Source organism: Mixophyes fleayi, chromosome 4 (assembly GCF_038048845.1).
Source record: "Mixophyes fleayi isolate aMixFle1 chromosome 4, aMixFle1.hap1, whole genome shotgun sequence".
Classification (NCBI taxonomy): Eukaryota; Metazoa; Chordata; class Amphibia; order Anura; family Limnodynastidae; genus Mixophyes; species Mixophyes fleayi.
In genome coordinates this window covers 218,028,449-218,045,755 of record NC_134405.1, presented here as the reverse complement: position 1 = coordinate 218,045,755, position 17,307 = coordinate 218,028,449, and the positions used below count along the sequence as shown (strand labels likewise).

Sequence of the window (17,307 nt, the reverse complement as noted above, 5' to 3'; positions counted from 1 at the left end):
AGCCAATGTGGAGCATGCTCTCGAATGGTCATTTGCACATTATGAATCTCAAAAGAACTTGCTCCATCTGTATGCACAAGCCCTATATTCACATGCTCTAGGAATAAGGACTAATTTCCTCAAGGTCCTTTAGATAGATGCCATCAGTGTACTTACACTGATTGCCAGATACAGTACAGACAAATGGTACATGACTGACAGGTAAGCAAAGACATGAGAGGTTGGGGCTGCATAAACTGTGCAGATTATCTTCTATCCATTTCAGTCCAAGCCAAATGTTTAGACCAATATGCACTGGGGAGTTCCAAGTATTCTTGACAGTACTGTAGTGGAAATAAATTACATTTCAGTAAACAAATCTAAAACATGTTCAGGACAATTTTAGTGTACAACACAAGAATTCATATAACATTAGCAGCATTTAAATATGCTCTGAGATCCCAACTCACAATTTGGGAAACTGTGCAATGCCCTATTTCAGTAGTGAAATTTCTACACCTGTTCTCTTTTACATCTTAACAGTACATGCCAAATACACTCATGCCAGTTTATTGCCATGTATTAATGGGATGACGTAGACAGTGATGTCGTCCCCTGAGCCCAGCCTGTCGTTTGATATTCTCCAACCTCTGTCTTTCAGAACACCTCTAGCCCGCATCACCAGGTCCTGAGCTGCCAGTGTGTATCTGTGGAGGCAGAGGAACAGTTACACCACATACCACTTTGCTGCAGATGCATGCATTTTCTGCTGTATTCTAGAGTCTTGATCATGTCACCACTTGAGGAATTAACGGCAACCACATTTATTATTTAAGAACTGAATGATCATGCACATTTCTACATTCTGGATAAAGCATACATGATTACAGTTTGTCAATAAACTTCCATAAGAACAGTACTTTAGATTGTTTTTGTGTAGAAATACTGTTGAGAAAACTTTACACACACATATTGTGTACAAAGAAATGTTCAGGTTCAGGAAATTTTTATATATTATGCCATTCCATATTCAATGATCACCCTAGACTTAATGACAATTGAAGCTATTTAATTACATTACAATGACTTAAATGAAATTATCTGGGTTTAATTGGCTGCAAGATAATGTATAAGGCAGGAAGACAAAACAGGAGTGAGCTACTACTTTGCAAACAACTCTAGAGATTGAGGTCATCAGTACACAGACAGACAGCTCAGTGGTTAAGGCCGCTGATATATAATGCGAGACATGTAGATACCCATCTCAGCTCCTTGTGCCAAGTCACTTTATCTTCCTGTGTGCACCAGAAAACTAGATTATAACCTTGTGTATACAGGAGAACTGTATCTGAACAATTCTGTGTACAAAGCAGTATTAAAGTATGCACTATACAAACAGAACAAGATGCTCCTCCTATTTTCATTACCAGTATTAATAAAACACCCTGATGGTGCTCACTAGATATTTCATAATGAAGATCCTGTGAAATTTTGGCTTAAATGTATTTGATATAATGCCAAAATAATAAACCCCAATTATGAAGTTTCATGATAGAGAGAGAGAGAAAGAGAGAGAGAAAGAAAAAAACCAGAATGCATCGCACATAGTGTTTGAGGTTACCATAGGTTAAAAAATGGGCAGACTAGATGGGCCAAGTGGTCCTTATCTGCCGTCAAATTCTTTGAATCTAGCATGTGTAGTATAATTCTCCCATACACATACATATGAAAATATATGTTGAAAAAGTGTGCATCATTTAATATAATGAGTAAAAGAGAACTTATGGGAGTTCCAAACTAAAATACAATATTAGTATGAAAAGCATAATACTTTGTATAAAATATAAACAAAATAAGAAATACAGCAGAGACCCTTTTTATTTTTTTTACTTATAGTTGTTACAGGATGGACTTAGGACATGGAGTACTTACAATGAACTGATAGGATGAGATGGATGAAAACAATTTACCAACAGATGTGTGGTTGGATATAAATGCTACTAAATAAAGCTGCTTAATACATATGTAAAGTAATAATACGTCTGGCACAGTACACTGAAGTTCCATAAGAGCTCTTATTGGGCCTGAGTCATTAAGGAACATATCTGCTGATTTTGTGCGTATCGTCAACAAAATCACTCTGCACATGCCCAGAACTGGACACTACGCAACAGATCACAGCAACGTCCAAGTCATCTTCGAGCGCAAACACTTACTACAGTCTCCAAATTAGAGGGGGGGGGGGGGGGGGGGGGGGGGTGGAGTAGGGAATGGGCAGAGGCGATGTACAATAAGGGTGTTCTCGTGCAACCACGTCCAAGTCAGGTTCAGGTGCACACAGAAGTACGCTGATTTTCTGCTGTATCCCTTGCTTCAGCTACAAGTCTAATCTAGGTCCCGAGTCCTAGTTATGTCAGTATTGTATGCTATGTATAACATGTGTTTGCAATAAGGAGCAACTGTAAAAATGTCTGTTATGTACAGAAAGCATTAAGCACACCCTAAAAATGTTTTTTAAGAAAAATAAACAAAAAAATTTAGACGTATAATAAAAAATGACTAATACTAACATGTAACATTAATTGAATATATGTATATTTTTTCATTCCTGTGCGCTCTTTTTAGAGGTTATATTCCCCATGGGTGTTGTAGGTGTCCTGCAGTGTCTGGTATAGTACAGCAGATTAGAGCTACAACTGTAGTCATCACCACATGTATCTTGAGATCCGTTCCTTGTTGACTTTGGAGTATGCAGAGCAGAGTTACGTGCAGTTTAAAACAGATGCATGCTGCGCTCAACATGCGTGCCTTAATGACTCAGGCCCATTAAATGCATAGTATACAAGGCTGCAAGGAGGCTTAAAGAACACACCTCTAGCACAGTGTACAACAGAGCTGATTATAAACTGCTTTGTGTACAAGCCCTTAGCGATGCTGTTACCATAACGGAACGGAACGCTCAGACACCACTTCAAGGATGCAGTCAGATTAAGTCCTGCATTTAAAAAGGGGTCTCCTTCAAGTAGTACTAAGGCACTGCCATTTTATGCTTTTATTTATTTACCACCATCGGATATTCCTTATAAATTCCTTGATGCTATCAAACATTTTTTTTTGCAAGGCTTTTACAAATGCATAAGGGCCAACCATTGGTTAATATAAACATTTGTTAATAACAGATAATAAAAGTATAAACATTCACAGCTAGAAACAGTTTTCGTAGGACTGTGTTCTACATCCACACTGCTCCAGAAAAACAGATGCTTTCCATATTATCAAGGCCACAAAAATGAGAACAACAAATACAAACCTGTGAGGGTCATCGGGGTCACAACACACTAGAAAATTTGTAACTGCTTCAGACACTTCTTCATTTGACAAGACATCCCACAGGCCATCTGTTGCCAGAATTAGCACATCGTCTGCACTGTGCTCATATTGCAATAGGTCATAAACTCGTACCTATATTAAAACAGACGTAATGGAAACAAATGTGAAAAACATGAAACGTTTAAAAGCATGTTGTACTTCACATGTCATACTTTGAGAGAGTCATTATTTACACAAGGAGAAACTCTGATAGTCAATGTCAGCTTTATAGCTATGAGATGAGCTTGTATAAATACAATAGCTTAGTAATTTTGGGTCTACCTGAGGACATTGGAATCACAATACAAACATGCATCTTTTGTGTTTACTGCAGCTCTCAAACACACATTGTAGGTTCTTCCTCTCTAGCTGTCAAACACAAATGTGTCCAGACATTGAAAGATAATATATGGGTTTCTTCCCCCCCAAAGAAACACAACTTTATTCTATGGGTTGAAAAGATTGATACTGTAAATGATTAACACTTTTTGTTTGGTCCTTAAGTGCCATATCTAAGCTTATTGCGGCAGCTCACAGTTAAGCATGCATGCACCACACTGCTAAATTTAAACAAACATAAATGAACGCATAGTAACTTGTGTTTATTTATGACATGACCTACAACACTTTCATGAAAAAGTACTCTGATGCACTTCAACTTGACACATAGGGAAAAGCTGTCATAGATACTGTGGGTCCTGCATCGAAATACTGCTCCTGTCAAGCAATTCATACGTTCATTTAATCTGTTAAGTTAGTATTCCAAAAATTATTTATTTTGTTTACTTACACACAGGGGAGGGCTGGCAAATTTTAGCCCGGGTGGCAAGACTCGACTCAGCAGCCTATTTTCAATGAACAAAAATGCAGGTCGCCCAGTTACCCAGCCCAACATAGCCCACTATGGGACCGGCCCAGGGGGGCAGATGCCCCCCTGCCTCCCAGCCCAGCCTGCCCCTGCTTACACATCTGCTGCACCATAAGACCTCATCTTGAATATGCAGTACAGTTCTGGGCACCACTCTATAAAAAAGATAATTTGGAAGTAGAAAGGATTCAGAGAAGGGCGACAAAATTGATAAACGGTATGGAGTCACTAAGTTATGAGGAAAGGTTAGCCAGTTTAGGCATGTTTACCTTACAAAAGAGGCGTCTAAGGGGAGATATGATTACTATGTACAAATACATTAGGGGTCAAAACAGAGAGCTTTCATGGGAACTTTTTACCCCATGGACCATACACAGGACACGTGGTCATCCCCTAAGGTTAGAGGAGAGGAAATTTCACAACCAGCAAAGGAAGGGGTTCTTTACAGTAAGGGCAGTCAAGATATGGAATCCATTGCCAGGGCAGGTTGTGATGGCAGATTCAATAGATATGTTTAAGAAAAGGTTAGACAAATTTTTAGCGGAAAGGTGTATCCAGGGATACGACTGTTAATTAAAATGAAGGATAGTAGTGGATATAGGGTAAAAATAGGACTGCAATATTGAGTCTGGGGGGATTTTCACAATTGAAACAGATTGGCGGTTGCTTACTCTGGATTAATTTCAAATATAAGTGCAGGATCGCAGGAGATCCAAAATAGGTTGAACTTGATGGACTGGTGTCTTTTTTCAACCTCATTAACTATGTTACTATGTTACTATATCATTGATCTGGAGCTGCCACTAAAACATGCAGCCCAGAAAATACTATTCTACTCTGATGAGTCCTACCAAGAGACAACAGTAGGTCTTTACAGTGCATATGCTATGCACACAACCCTGTGCCATGCTCTAAAAACCATAGTGTAAAAACATTGTTTTAAAGGACTGCCAAGTAAAGGCATTTCCCAGAAATCTATTTTTGTAATACTTTCTCTACAGCAAGAAACCCCTCTCAAGTATATCATTAATTATCCCAGTGTATTGACGTTCTTTCAGCATGAAAACATGATCAGAACTAAATGAAGGTTCTCACTTAAACTCTGTGTTATCCCAGCATTGTAGCAAATAATGTACCTCTGTTTGGACAGTTCAGAGATCAATTGAAACATTACTAGAACCAGATAGAGAGCATGTATCAATGATGATGGTATGCTTTTATAAATTGGTTTAAAGAATTGACTGGTTGCCTTTACATAATCCAGAGACAGTCTCTAGCCTACACTGTAGATCATTCCAAGTTTTTAAAAGAATCTTTTGTTGAACATCCACTTAGCTTCCTTTGGGCCAGCATTCCAACTGTCATTGCACACTTCTTGAATTCCCTTCTAAACCTTACAGCCATCAGACAGTGCTTGCAGAGCACTTTAATTAACCTAAGGAACAGCAGTAATTTAAAAGAAGCATGACGGCTTTAGCAAAGGCAGCCAAGAGAAAATTATATTCAGTATTACAATTTGGAAATAGTACGCCTGGTCAGACATGCTGGTTAATCCTTTCAATTCAGTGATACATCTGTGGTCCACAAACTCGTCTAAACATGCACTCTATTTGGCATAGCCGCATGGCTGGGATGTTTTAATATGCTTCTCTGCATTCTTCACTCTCTGAAAAGGAATGTTTATAAAATAACTGCTGATTTTTCTACCAACAGCATTTTAGTTTAGAAAGGGCTGGAGATTAAGCGCTCACCTCCTGGTGATTGCAGGAGCTGCAAACAGAGCCAGGGATCCCTCCCTAGTAATACAGTAATATGCAAAGAATATCTATTGCGCTCACTGACTAAATAAAACAATGATTGTATTAAAAAAGTAAAATGACCCCTATTATGAATCAATATATACTCATTTTATTGTCCCTATGTGAACAAACTATAAGGTAAAAACAACATATAATTACAACAAATAAAATTAAGAATATATACATACACAAGTATTTCCCTGGATAAGCCAAGGTGGATGATATAGGCACTGTTGTCTGTTAACAATGGATAGATTACAGATTCAAAATTAATATTCCTGAGTTACTGTAAACAGATAGTCCAAATAACAATAGTATATTGGGTACTGCCGATATGATGTAATGGTAGTGTTCATATAAGGTCCAATTCCAATAGCGGAGGGTGTATTGCAGATAATAACCTATTAGGGGATAGTGTTGATAGGTATATACCCCACAATTGGTGGGGCCAATACTTGCGATTTCGTGACTGGGAGTGATAGAGTCAGTCTCCCAGTTATACTGATAGCGCGATCACCACGGATCAAAGATGCATCAATAGCGTGATCACCCAATCAGAGATCATTATACAATTGGGAGCTCTATAAATTAACATCCACCAACATCGCAATTACCTCCCTTGAGAAAGTCTTGTCAGACGAAACGCGTTGGGTCTCCGCCCACATCTCACCTATTGGCCAATAGTAACCAACCGGAAGTGACCTCGGACGCGCAAGCTAGAACCGGAAGCGAGCGACACGCGTCCTGTGGACCTCTCACTCACCCTCACAGTAGTGGAACTGATCATACACTGCTGTCTGGAGTATTTGGAACACTACTCTGCACGCTACACGCTGCAAGCCAGCAACAGGACTGCTACAGGAGACTGACTCTATCACTCCCAGTCACGAAATCGCAAGTATTGGCCCCACCAATTGTGGGGTATATACCTATCAACACTATCCCCTAATAGGTTATTATCTGCAATACACCCTCTGCTATTGGAATTGGACCTTATATGAACACTACCATTACATCATATCGGCAGTACCCAATATACTATTGTTATTTGGACTATCTGTTTACAGTAACTCAGGAATATTAATTTTGAATCTGTAATCTATCCATTGTTAACAGACAACAGTGCCTATATCATCCACCTTGGCTTATCCAGGGAAATACTTGTGTATGTATATATTCTTAATTTTATTTGTTGTAATTATATGTTGTTTTTACCTTATAGTTTGTTCACATAGGGACAATAAAATGAGTATATATTGATTCATAATAGGGGTCATTTTACTTTTTTAATACAATCATTGTTTTATTTAGTCAGTGAGCGCAATAGCATTTTAGTTTGTCAAATATTTGCCCGAAAAGCATTGTGTTCCTAGTATTTGCTTTTGATTTAAGTACATAATTTCATATATAAGGAATAACACAGTCTTTTCAGAGTAACACATTTGCAGCACTGTTAAAAAGTGTGTACGTGGTAGATTAATATCACAAGACTGAGCATTAACAGATTGTCTACTTTATTATTCATATTTAGGTGTTCAGTGTGACATGAGACCCACAACAAATGTTTTCTGAGGGAGCCAGTTAAAAATTCCTGACTGACAATAGTTCCCACACTTTTTATTTGCTCAAATCTTGCACAAAAAATAATTACAAAGTCTTACATTTCTAAAACTATAACTTTACCCATCTTCTAAATGTTTACTGAATTCACAGATCATCCCCATAACCAACTGTCACCATGTTAAACAGCTTCTCCTTCCTGACACACGCAACATGGGCTGGGGCTACAATGTGTTCTGACTCAATGCTTGGGAAGAACTACTGTCTCAACAGAATTGCACAGTAACAAGACAAATGTTGTGACATACATCTTGCTATGTTATTGCTTTGTAGAAATACAAAGTTTTGTTTGTTCATAGTCTGACATTCCAAAGCATATAAAATACTGTATATACAATCAATTTTGTAGTTGAAAAGAAGCAAATTATATTTACTGCTAATCAATTGTTAAGGCTCCATGACAACCTTAAGTATGTATTGTCCCTTTTAGCCATAGGCAGACAAGGAAAAGACACAAGCAGATGGTATACAGTACAGCTACTTCTCTTCCCTGATGTCTTTGAGAGACTTCATAAGCTGTCCCTGAAAAAAATAAACATACCAAACAACATGGGTGGGAATAATAGGCTGCCATGGAGTATTTAGAGGAAAAGGAATAAACTGCAAATATAATAAACTTCTGTCGACTTTAATACTATATTGCAGTCTTAACAATGGGATGGACCCAAGCAGTAAGATAATAGGGACGGCTCCAGAAAACTTAAAAATCAGCCAGTCATTCTGCATAATCAACAAATTTATTAAGTAGCTATGTGGAGAACTAGTCTCCCAAACTGGACATCAGTAGAAAATATTACATCCAGCATATAATGTAATGTTAAGGCATGAAAAGATGACCGCCCCGCTGCTTTGGAGAAATCCACTAATGAAGCCTGAGCCCTACGTGCCTTTGAAGTTGCTACTGCTCTTGAGAGCTTTAAGACTTTCCGGCAACTTAATAATACTAATACTTATTTTCTAATACTTATTGGATTTAGTGAAAAACAAGTAACCAATGTAGACACTGACAGAGTGGATCAGAGGAAGGAAGTTTTGCAAGGAAAATCAATCTATCCGCTGCATGCAAAATTGATTGTAGGAGTGAAAGTCTGATTCAGGGAAGAGCAGTAAGTAGGGAATTGCAAAAGGGAAATAAAGAGTGCATGAATTAAAGTTTTTGCAGTGTCTTGTGCAAGATATGCGATTATTCTGGAATTGTTTTTTTGATGTAACATGATTTAAATATAGAGTCGATGTGGGGAACAAAGGAAAGTTTAAGGATCATGCCTAAGCATCCCTAGGTGGGATTTATTGGTCATTGTCAGGATGAGAGCATAAATCTGATATGATGAAATAGAATATTGAATGTCAGGGCCCAAATAAAATATTACATTGATACATAAATGAACCTGAATTTCAACTCCGATAAATGTTTGACCAAATGTTTTTAAAAAAAGAAACAATTAGCCCAATAGGAGGTAATTAGGTTGAGCAAACCCTTTTGTGAGGAGACCTACTTAAGATATGAAAATCACAGACATCCATTGTTTATCATATATTCCACTTCCTAATTGACTTCCTTTCAATAGGTAGTATAAACACAAAGAACCACTAAATGTAAAATGAGAGAGCCATATGCCTAGGTGAGAATCTTGAAGACAAAAGCCACATTTGAAAGTCTATACAGGTATATAGAAACAGCTATAATCACATACCTGTGGCAAAGGTATGTCACATTGTCATAATCCTATCATATTTGGTATTTAAAGGTGCGGGAAGTTATATCTCTGGGATATATCTGAGAGAAGCTACCAAAGGTCAAAACTTTAGGAATTGTTTTGAACAAATCCTAAGTGACTCCCGGGGGACATCCCTGCCCCTGTGAAGACCGTCCCATTGCATTTTGCTTAAAAAACTGTGTTGGGAAGGGCAAGTTGTCAGACTTGTGGGAAATCAATTCACATTGATAAGCTGTTCATCTTCCAAGCCAATTTCCCTTGGCCAGAAAATGCAAATTCATGTAAGTGCTACTCTGAATGTAACCCCTTTTATTTTATACTATATATCTATAATGTAATATGTTACAGCCTTGATACTCTAACAAACCCATTAGCCTGTTAAGAAGAAATAGCTCGACCAAGGTAACCCTTTGAATGCCAGTGTGAGATTTGTTGATACATTTGATTAACAAGCTGTGTGTGCTTGCAATTACATTTGTGTAACAGCCTGGAGGTGTGAGGAGTTAACCCTTTGTTCACTGGTGTGGGTCTTGCTAGTCTGTGGACAACTATAAGACTTGTGTGCCAGTGTGGGACAGTATATTGGGGTCCTATTGCACGTATTCAATAGGTGGTGGCAAACCTGAAGTGTGTGAGGTTTGAGCGCTGTTTGGGGGCGATTAAGTAGATCTATAACCTGTGTGATAGTTAGACTGCGGGCTGGAATCATGTGACCTCATACAGCAAACACCCCCAAAGTCAAGGCAGCTGGGAGCGTGTTCGTGACAGTCATGCTATCATCAGAAATAGAAGTGTCAGGTAGGTTACTTCTTTTGACAGGAGGGAATATTATTATCTTTGCTTTTGAAATATTGAGTTGAGTTGGCAAACGGACATCCAAGATGAAATGGCAGAAAGACAATTAGTTAGTAACCCCAGCCAACACATATGGACGGAGTCAGGAGAGGATAGATTTGGGTATCATCCGTATAGAGATGAAACAGAAATCCAAAATGAGCTTATTAGTTTTCCAAGACAAGTAGTATAGATGGAGAAGAGTAGAGGACCGAGGACTGAGCCTCGTGGTACTCTTACAGATAAAGAAAAGGTTGCAGAGGTAAATCCAGAGAAACGAATACTGAAAGAGCACTTTGAGTCCACTGTGAGAACACCCCCCAGTTACTGATGGTCATGGTACAGTCCAGGGAGCTTCCTGCTTACTTCCCCCTCTTCACAGACAGAAGAGAGTCTTGCCAAGCATTTACTGTGATTAAATAAATTACGAATTTCAAATTTAAATATATCTCAAAAACCTTATGCGATATCAAATTTCTGAAGGTATATATGGATAGTACACAAAATTATAAGGAAATTGATATATATCATTTCAGATTGCTGCAAAATTGCTGCAGTAGTAGAAGTGAAATTAGACTGTAAGCACCACTGGGGGACTGATGTGCCTTCTGTGATTGTACAACACTGTGGAATAATTAGTGGCATATATAGGATAATAATAATCTACTTCAACCTGTGACCATAAGTTCAGGTTGAATTTCACTTTCAATCATAAGATGACTGGTAGATGGTCTCTCACACAACATTAAATAACATAACTTTTGTATAATGTATTGCGTACAACAGAGGATTACGGGAAAAACATTTTAAGGATTTAGTTGAGCTAATTTATGATAAGGAGTACAAAGAGTGATTTTCAACCTGTGGAAAATTTATTTTCATACAAAACACTTTCTGGCACTAATTAAATGGGGCCTCATTTCCTTTTCAGCGTGCACACTGTAGTTGCTATAAACAGGCCTTCTCATTGTTTGTACTACTACTAGATGTAAAGTAAATGGACTCTAACCGAAATGCTAAGGCTGTACTACTCAGATTATATTAGTGGTCTTTCCCTTCGGCACAATTCCAATCAGGTGCAAACAATGTAATGGAGGCCAATTCCACGTTGCAATTTACCTAGGAGGAAAACTGTTCATGCACTATGTAGAAGCACAATAAGGCTAATTTTCAGGCGGATATAAGCGATATGCTGACCACAAAACAGACACAGGAACTTAAGAAATGTGATTTGATTGCAAACAGATCCGCTTCCTTTTTATTCTCCTTTTAAGGTCTCCTGCCTTTCAATACCTTTTGTCTTTTCAATCCCCATGCTGTGCTCTGTGTTCCATCTGTGCCGTGAATGCTGCCTTCAGTATTTTTCCAGGTGGGATCACCCAGCTCTGACTTCAAACACAAACATCCTAAAGCGTACTCTAAAAAATGCTAACTTCCTACATCTTACATGTAAATAATAAGAAACCAGTGGTATCGTTTAGTTTAATTTGCCTTTGAATATAAGATTTTAAATGGACTTTTAAAAAGAACTTTTCTACCTATTTTATTACATTACTTTCACTATTTCTCTGTCAGCACCATCCATATGATAGCCAACGCTATTGTTCATAAGAATACAGATGTAGCAATGCCAAATTATCTTATGCAGCAGTGTTTCTGCTGCCATTGCATAGCCTGTACAATATGGGGCCTCCATGTGTATTATTAGCATTAAATACCACACCATTGATAGGATTTGCCTGCAATACAACGGCTGAACTTATCGTTAGCTGTTGAGTCATTGTAAATATGTGAGGTTGCAGAGAGAACCGCAATTTACACAGAATGACTAATGATGCCAATAAATAATTAAAATGAATGAATCAGTAGCACTTACACTATATGGACAAAAGTATTTGGTCACACCTGTTAATTATTGAATTGATGTGTTTCAATCAGACCCGTTGCCAGAAGTGTATAAAATCAAGCACCTAGCCATGCAGTTTCCCTTTGCAAACATTTGTGATACAAATTAGTCTGTTCTAAAGAGCTCAGTGACTTCAAGCGTGGTACTGTGATAGGATGCCACCTTTACAATAATACTGTTTGTGAAATTTCATCCCTGCTGGATATTCCATGGTCAACTGTAAGTGATATTATTAGAAAGTGGAAGCTTTTAGGAACAACAGCAACTCAGCTACAGAACAGAAGACCACATAAAATCTCAGAGCAGGGTAAACGACTGCTAAGGCGCATGGTGCATTAAAATGGCCAACATTCTGCTGATTCCATAACTGAAGAGTTTCGAACTTCCACTGGCATTAATGTAAGCACAAAAGCTGTGCGGCGGGAGCTTAATGAAATGGGTTTCCATGGTCGAGCAGCTGCATGCAAGCCTCACATCACCAAGACCAATGCCAAGCATCGTATGGAGTGGCGTAAAGCACACAGACACTGGACTGTGGAACAGTGGAAACGTGTTCTGTGGAGTGACGAATCACACTCCACTGTATGCCAGTCAGATGGGTGAGTTTGGGTTTGATGGATACTGGGAGAATGTTACCTGCCTGACTGTATTATACCAACTATGAAGTTTGGTGGAGGAGGGATAATGGTATGGGGCTGTTTTTTAGGGTTTGGCCCCTTATCTCCATTTAAGGGCAATTTTAATGCTTCAGCTTACCAAGTCACAGACACAGCACTAGAGTAGAAAGCAAAGCGGAGGAGACTCCGCACTAGAGTAGAGAGCAAAGCGGAGGAGACTCCGCACTAGAGTAGAGAGCAAAGCGGAGGAGACTCCGCACTAGAGTAGAGAGCAAAGCGGAGGAGACTCCGCACTAGAGTAGAGAGCAAAGCGGAGGAGACTCCGCACTAGAGTAGAGAGCAAAGCGGAGGAGACTCCGCACTAGAGTAGAGAGCAAAGCGGAGGAGACTCCGCACTAGAGTAGAGAGCAAAGCGGAGGAGACTCCGCACTAGAGTAGAGAGCAAAGCGGAGGAGACTCCGCACTAGAGTAGAGAGCATAGCGGAGGAGACTCCGCACTAGAGTAGAGAGCAAAGCGGAGGAGACTCCGCACTAGAGTAGTGAGCAAAGCGGAGGAGACTCCGCACTAGAGTAGTGAGCAAAGCGGAGGAGACTCCGCACTAGAGTAGAGAGCAAAGCGGAGGAGACTCCGCACTAGAGTAGAGAGCAAAGCGGAGGAGACTCCGCACTAGAGTAGAGAGCAAAGCGGAGGAGACGCTGCACTTCTAGAGAGAGCAAATGACAAGATACTTTACTAGAGAAGAGAGCAAAGTGAGGTCGAGACACTGTACAAGAATAGATAGCAAAGTGGCAGATGCTCTACTGTAGAGAGTAGTAGAGATACTTTATTAGAGTAGAGAGCAAAGTGGGTGTGGGGCGGCTATTGCACTTTTCAAAGTGCAGTAGGGAGAAAGTGGTGTGAGCAGGTAAGGATAATATACCAGGTTGAGAGTTACACAGGAAAGATACTACACAATATTCAAAATGAAGGTTACAGTTTAAACTTTGTTGCCATATAGCTTTAAAATACAAAAACAGAGAATAAAAAGAATGTAGAGACACTTACCTCAGGAACTGAAGAGAGAAATGGCTTAATATAAATATTTGAGTCATGGACTTTCAAATCATGATCACCAAGTCCTCTGGTTACACCAATTGTTGCCATTACCCGTGCCTGTGTCGAAAGGAAATCCATATTGTGTTAAAATAAAACAATGTGAACAAAAGGAGAATGAAATAAGTAAAGCTTTTTGAGAAATCTCTGGTCAATATAATAAATTAATTTTTGATGAAAATCTTTATACATGTCTTTTACCACGTCCTTCAAAAGTTATTTTTTTTAAATATTAGGCTAAAGTTGTCAAAAGAAAGTATGAATGTAAGTAATATTAAGTTGTGCAAAAATTTATGTACAATTTTTATTTTGCAAACTCTGTTGTACAGTGTCCTAAAGGCTTGCAATGTATTTTATTTTTAGTTTATCTTTGAAATTGATAACTTCAATAAGGACCACCATACAGCATCTTTGTTATATATGTAGCATTATGCTTTGAGCCAGAGTTCTGTTAAAAGCCCATATATTCATCACAAGTTTTAGAAAGATATGTGCAATAATAACAAAATAAAGCTTTTTTTTTTTTTTTTTTTTTACAAAATAGATGTCTGCATAAAATAACCACAATTGGCAGCATTGAGTAAAAAACATTTATGTAGAAATATTTATTGCATAGGTTGACATGATTTTTTTTTTTCTTTTTAATGTTATTGTGCAGGGCTGCAATCAGGGAGGTACAGCCCCGGACTCACCAAAGGGCACTCTATCTGACGCAGCAAGTTATTTGTACTTACATAGTTTGGAAGCCTTATTTTCACCACTAGGCTTCCATACAAGGCATCAACCACCAAGTGAGCAGGCACACATGGAGATGGACTCCTTCTGGGTCGGCACTTTAACACTGCAGAAGCCAGCGGGATCACTTTACACAGATCTTCTAACATTACTATAGAAGTGGTTACTGTGTTTTTAATGTTAATAAACCTCTGGATTTTCTCTCCCTGCACACTTCCATTCTCTACTGTGGCCATTGGATTAAACTGGAAGGAAACTATCTAATGATAGTAAATGAATAATAAATCACCCACCCCACTAGCATTACCAGTTAGAGACATCCTATCCTGACTATACTATGGACATCACAATCTCATTTGTTTGAGTGTATTTTAGTTTTCATTTATATTTATTTCATGACATTCCACATCTGTTATATTCATTAATATTCAATTTTTCCCTATGTACTATGGACATTGAATTCCCACTACAGCCAATAGTATTCTATTTTCATATTTTTATTTCATGATACCCCATTTGTGCATTATCCTGTAATAACTCAATTTTACCTATACCACACCCCAAGGCAGGTAATATTCTGCAGTCTAACTCATTTTTATTTAGTTGATTTTTCCGTACTTATATGTTCATTGTAATTGTATTTTAAAGTTTGATCTTTTTCTTAGATTTTTTTATATTTATTTTCATATCTATTCATCTTATTTTAATTTTGATAACTTCTAGTGCATCATTTGTTACATCAATCTCACTCTACATAAGTCTCTGCCAATTCGTCCGATCTTAGCAATCCATTTTACCCTATTCTCAGCGTTTGCTGTATTAATAAACAGTCAGTTTTTATCTATATATTTTATATTTATAATCAAGATTACATCTTGTTTGTTATCTGTATTATCACCTACTATTTGTGTGATTGCAAATAGATTTCTACCAGTGCATAAGATCTATATTTTGTGTCAGATCCCCACTATATCATTTACTCTTAAGTACTTAAATAGGGACAGACATCCTCATGAGCATTTCTCCACTCCTTCCCCTACTCCCATCACCAGGAGCACTAATTCCTTTACAAAGCCCCACTGTAGGATGGCTATGTCTCCTCTGACAGTGACATGCTGCTGGTGGGGGAGGGGGGCAGCATCTATTCCCACCAAGATTAGGTGGGTGCCAGTCTTTTCCCTTGCACTAGACACTAAAATGCCTACTTATGGCTCGGAGGACCCTTGTGTGCCCTAGTCGTTGCGGTACGGCACAATCAGAGCCAGTACTGTCATTGCTGGAAGATAGATAAGTGACCTGTGGTGTTTAATGATATGCGTGTGAGGTGTTTTTTTTAATCTTTAGAATGTGTAGGGTGGGTATAATTGTTAAGGGTGAGGGTGTTCTTTATAATATGTGCGGTAGGTATTAATGTTATGTGGGTTCTGGTGGGGCTACTTTGAAAATGCCCACTGTTCACCAGGATACTTCTGTACAAAGGTAGTCTCTGGGCTGGTGATAAATCTGGTAAAACATTTCCCACAGTGCAAAATCCAGGATCTCTCACTCTCCCTCTCTGTATCTGTGCTGTTTTCATTAAAGTACCCAGCCTCGTCTCTCTCTGTGGTACAGGGCATGTGGGAAGGTCTGTGGGTAGGTCAGAGTGACATGTAAGAGGCATGTGTGGAAGCCTGATGGGAATGTTAAGGGTGTGTGGAGAGTTCTGGGAGGCATATTGGTACTCCTGGGTATAATTGCTCCATGCTATACCTCTGCGTTCACTGGTCCCAGGAGCGGGGTTATCAAAGAGAAGGGGGGGGAGTCAGTTTAATTTGTTCTGGGACCTACAACGTCTGATGGCAGTCCTGTCACTGTGGCACACCCACACTGAGCCCCAGTTTATACATAGAGGAGCATCAGCAGACAACTTCTTAACTGGGAATACGGCATTGAACCATGATGTCACAGCCGAGTGTCACACTCCCAGTCTGAGTAGCAGAAGATGCTGCCCCAAACTCCTGCCCGCTAAGGTTTGAAGCAGGAAGTGTAAAGTGCAGCGCCAGAGGGGTCTTCCTCTATCAAATATACCTCAGTCAGAAATTACACAACCCACAATACACTAAGCATCGTCCCTGCAGGTAGTCCTGCCCCAGTCCCTCCACCATGAAGAAATCGGTCCCAAAATCCTCTCACAACACATAGTTGTGTTACAGGCAGGATATGGATTCCCTACAAAAAAATACTTTGTGAACCAAAACATAAAACATTACTTTTTAAATACAAAAATGTTTTAATTTCAAGGTTGTTAAACCACTATCATTGTAGTATAAGGACTAATGAGTCCCCTCTGTGAAATAAGTTTGCCTCATATTTGTATATGGTCACAGAACCACCCCGTTTGTAATGCCAGGCATTCCGCAAGTAATCAAATAAAAAAAAATACAGGAATACAAACAGTGGGGGAGAAACATGCCTGCCAGATAGCAGGAGACAAAATCAATTCTCATTTAATTTTACATTTGCTCCAAGACATCTTCAATTGCATCTAAGAATAATGATCTCATTTTGAGACAGAGCAGAGTTTAAGAACCAGTGTAAGCATCGGACAAACAGAGAAAGCAGTTCCTGTCTATTTACATAATCCTTGCTCAATTGCTCAGATTTGCAAAGGACAAATTCTAAACAAAGTGCTTCCAGATGTGTGAATGCCATTTTAAGATGTTAAAATATACAACGTAACTCAAACCCTTATAGTTCCACACTTTACTTTTGTGGCTGCCTGGTAAGCGG

At 38.8% G+C, this 17,307-nt stretch overlaps 1 protein-coding gene across 1 annotated transcript in view; it reads right to left on the bottom strand.

The window, feature by feature from the left end:
- Nucleotides 1–365: 365 nt before the first annotated feature.
- PPM1H (protein phosphatase, Mg2+/Mn2+ dependent 1H) overlaps nt 366–17,307 on the bottom strand; it is a 147,898-nt gene continuing 130,956 nt past the window's right edge. The window contains exons 8-10 of the mRNA XM_075209342.1: nt 13,756–13,863; nt 3,290–3,441; nt 366–686 (exon numbers count right to left, since the gene is read on the bottom strand). Coding sequence (XP_075065443.1) covers nt 539–686; nt 3,290–3,441; nt 13,756–13,863 — 408 coding nt within the window. The 3' untranslated portion in view covers nt 366–538. The remainder of the gene's footprint in view (nt 687–3,289; nt 3,442–13,755; nt 13,864–17,307) is intronic.